The 2,759-nt window shown below is 37.2% G+C and overlaps 1 protein-coding gene across 1 annotated transcript in view; it reads left to right on the top strand.

Moving 5' to 3' along the window:
* LOC104489614 (importin subunit alpha-6-like) overlaps positions 1–2,682 on the top strand; it is a gene marked incomplete at its 3' end in the record, with an annotated part of 3,703 nt that extends 1,021 nt beyond the window's left edge. The window contains exons 2-4 of the mRNA XM_010131791.1: positions 1,515–1,616; positions 1,699–1,798; positions 2,588–2,682. Coding sequence (XP_010130093.1) covers positions 1,515–1,616; positions 1,699–1,798; positions 2,588–2,682 — 297 coding nt within the window. The remainder of the gene's footprint in view (positions 1–1,514; positions 1,617–1,698; positions 1,799–2,587) is intronic.
* Positions 2,683–2,759: the final 77 nt, after the last annotated feature.

Genomic DNA, 2,759 nt, shown 5'->3' with positions numbered 1-2,759 from the left:
CGCGGCAGTGCCTGCTGAAAGCTTTGTTTGTGTATTTTGTAGTAAAAACTCCCTAAATAAATTATTAAAATGATGGGTGTTTCCTCTCCCACGCTGCCCGTTGTTACAGTGAGAATGCTGCTATGTTCTCCTTGATCTTAATTGGTTGAACTGGTATTTTTCTTAATCTTAATTGGTTGAACTGGTATTTTTCAGCACTTCCTGAACTGGGGAGAACAAGTTCGTGCGGGGAAATGAGACTGCTTTTGCTCCAGGAAAAATTGTAGATAGATCATGATCCAAAGCAGTAACAATTTATACATTTCAAACACGAGCCTCTGTGTCCTTGTTGAGCGCTAGAAAGAATGGCTGGTCTTCCAAATGAGGACTGTTGTTTCTCCTCCCTGTGTGGGTTTAAACGGAATTAAAATCCAGGATTCTGCAGTTGTTTTGTGTCCAGGAATGTGCCCAGTTGAGAAGTGTGTTGAACAAGGGAGAGAACGCTTTGGTTAAGGTTCCTGTTCGTAATATGGGTCGATGTAAACATGGAGTTGCTTCTCCAGTTTTAGGCGCATACAGTAGCAGAAATCTAGGTGGCTATAGACACCTAGAGGACAAAACTTTCAGGATTTAGTAGGGGGTTTTGTTATTTTGCTCGATGGGCTGAGATTCTAACATTTATTTTTAAAGATAGCAGCCATCATATTCTTAGAATTGTTAATTACAGTAGTTTTAAGAGTAGTACTGGATTAAAGAGAAAAATTTACGTTTGGTTTCTAGAAGAAAACAGGGTAATGTGAATGTTTTGCTTCTATGTCGAAAAATGAAGAGGCGCTTATTAAACATACCTTATTAAATACTACAGTGCAGGTCAGTATTTGGAGCGTAGACAGTGCGTGCGGTCAATAGCAAAGTGATTTTTTGGATGGAGAGAATGTTTAATGTTACATCATTTAAATGTTCACCTTAAAACTATGCTAGTTTTTTCTGCAGCCGCTTTAATGTTTCTGTTTTAATCTTTCTGCAGCTCTATATGAAATATGGGTGTTGTTTAATTATCACGCAAAGAAAACACATAGATTTTTAGACTTTCTGTTGAAGGGAGGAATGAAATGTGCTGAAGCACAAACATTGGCTCTGTGTTGAGACTGAACTAAAAAAGGAGAAAGTAGTTTGTAGAATACTGTTTCCCACTTAATAAATGCGAATTCTGAGGCATAAAAGACTAAAAGTAAGAAAGGTAGGGTTTTTTTCTTGCATGTGGAAGAATTTATGGACCTTTGCTCATTAAAAAGAACTTAAGTGTCTCTCTGAAGCATTGCAGTGCAGTTTATCAGGCTACAGATATAGTAGTGTTTTTCTCCTTTCTGCTTTTTAAACTTTCATGTAGAATTCCATTTGCGTGGGTGAGTAGGAAGGGAAGTAGCTGAAATACTTTTGACTGGTATTGGTGAAGGCTTTTCTTCACATGTACGTCATCAGTACCTACTCTATGGTAACTTCTAATGTCTCCAAAAAATTTCTTCTTTGTTTAGCTGTTTAAACGTCGAAACGTTTCTCTCCCGGGGAATGAGGAATCTATGATAGAAAGTCCAATTCAGGATCCTGATGTCAGCTCTACTGTACCTATTCCAGAGGTAATTACTTTAGCGTATGTTTAGAATGTCACCTTTTACTGTGCATGGTATTAGACCTAAGAAATCCTCCTTTGTTTTTTAGGAGGAGGTTATTACGGTAGATATGGTGCAGATGATTTTCTCAGATGATCCTGATCAGCAACTCTCAGCAACCCAGAAATTCAGAAAATTGCTTTCTAAAGGTGAAAAAACATTGCCTCTTTTTTTTCCTGTTCCTTCTGTGTACTACGATTTTTAGTCATAGTCAGTTAACCTTTAGTTTTGTTTTACTTTGAAACAGAGCGTGCTGAAACTTCTAGTTCTGTTTATAGAGGGACTGTGCCAAATCTCTTCCGACTGAATGGCTGAATACAGAAAGCTTCATTATTCTAATGTTAAGTCTTTCAGACAAAGTAACAAAAGCAAGGATATTTTGATTGAAGTGTCCAGGGCAGTAACTAACTGCACGTTGACGTTACTTAGAGTACTTGTTGCACTGATTCAGTTTCTGATTCCCATTTTGTAATCGAGAGGAGGAAAATTATATGGTTGCCAAGTTACGGTTGTAACTTGTTTTTGCTGAGACTTAAGACATGCAGTCTTAAATTAATGCTGGAATTTGTATAGCATGATAGGTGAAGGTGTGCTTAGTCATTTAAAATAGTGTCTAATCAGAACTGCTCTTCCCCTGACCCGAGCTACTGATTGAGAAAACAGTGCCTTCTAACATGTAACTTACATGCCAACGGATAATAGCATGTGTTACTGTTATTTAACATAATAGGGAGTTTACTAAATGGTAGCACTTGATGGAGATGATCCTGTAGTCTTCTAAAGGCAGAAGTTTGGCTCCTTCATTTGAGATTAAAATGATTGAATGTTAAGAATTATTATAAGAACTGAGAATCATATTCATGGTTTTTGTCATACTGAAAAAATAATTTGATCTTTTCACTTAGACTTACAGAAACATGTTTGGTTTTGTTCCCTAGAGCCTAATCCGCCTATAGATGAAGTCATACAAAAACCAGGAGTAGTACAGAGATTTGTGAAATTTCTAGAGAGGAGTGAGAATTACACTTTGCAAGTGAGTTTGGCTGGTACTGATTGGGGATTTGGAATGGGATTAGAAACCCTCAAAAGCTTTGGAAAGCATGTGATTTT

This window comes from Buceros rhinoceros, unplaced genomic scaffold (assembly GCF_000710305.1).
Source record: "Buceros rhinoceros silvestris isolate BGI_N320 unplaced genomic scaffold, ASM71030v1 scaffold43382, whole genome shotgun sequence".
Classification (NCBI taxonomy): domain Eukaryota; kingdom Metazoa; phylum Chordata; class Aves; order Bucerotiformes; family Bucerotidae; genus Buceros; species Buceros rhinoceros.
The sequence above is the reverse complement of the archived record's forward strand: the minus strand, read 5'-3'. Positions and strand labels throughout refer to the sequence as shown.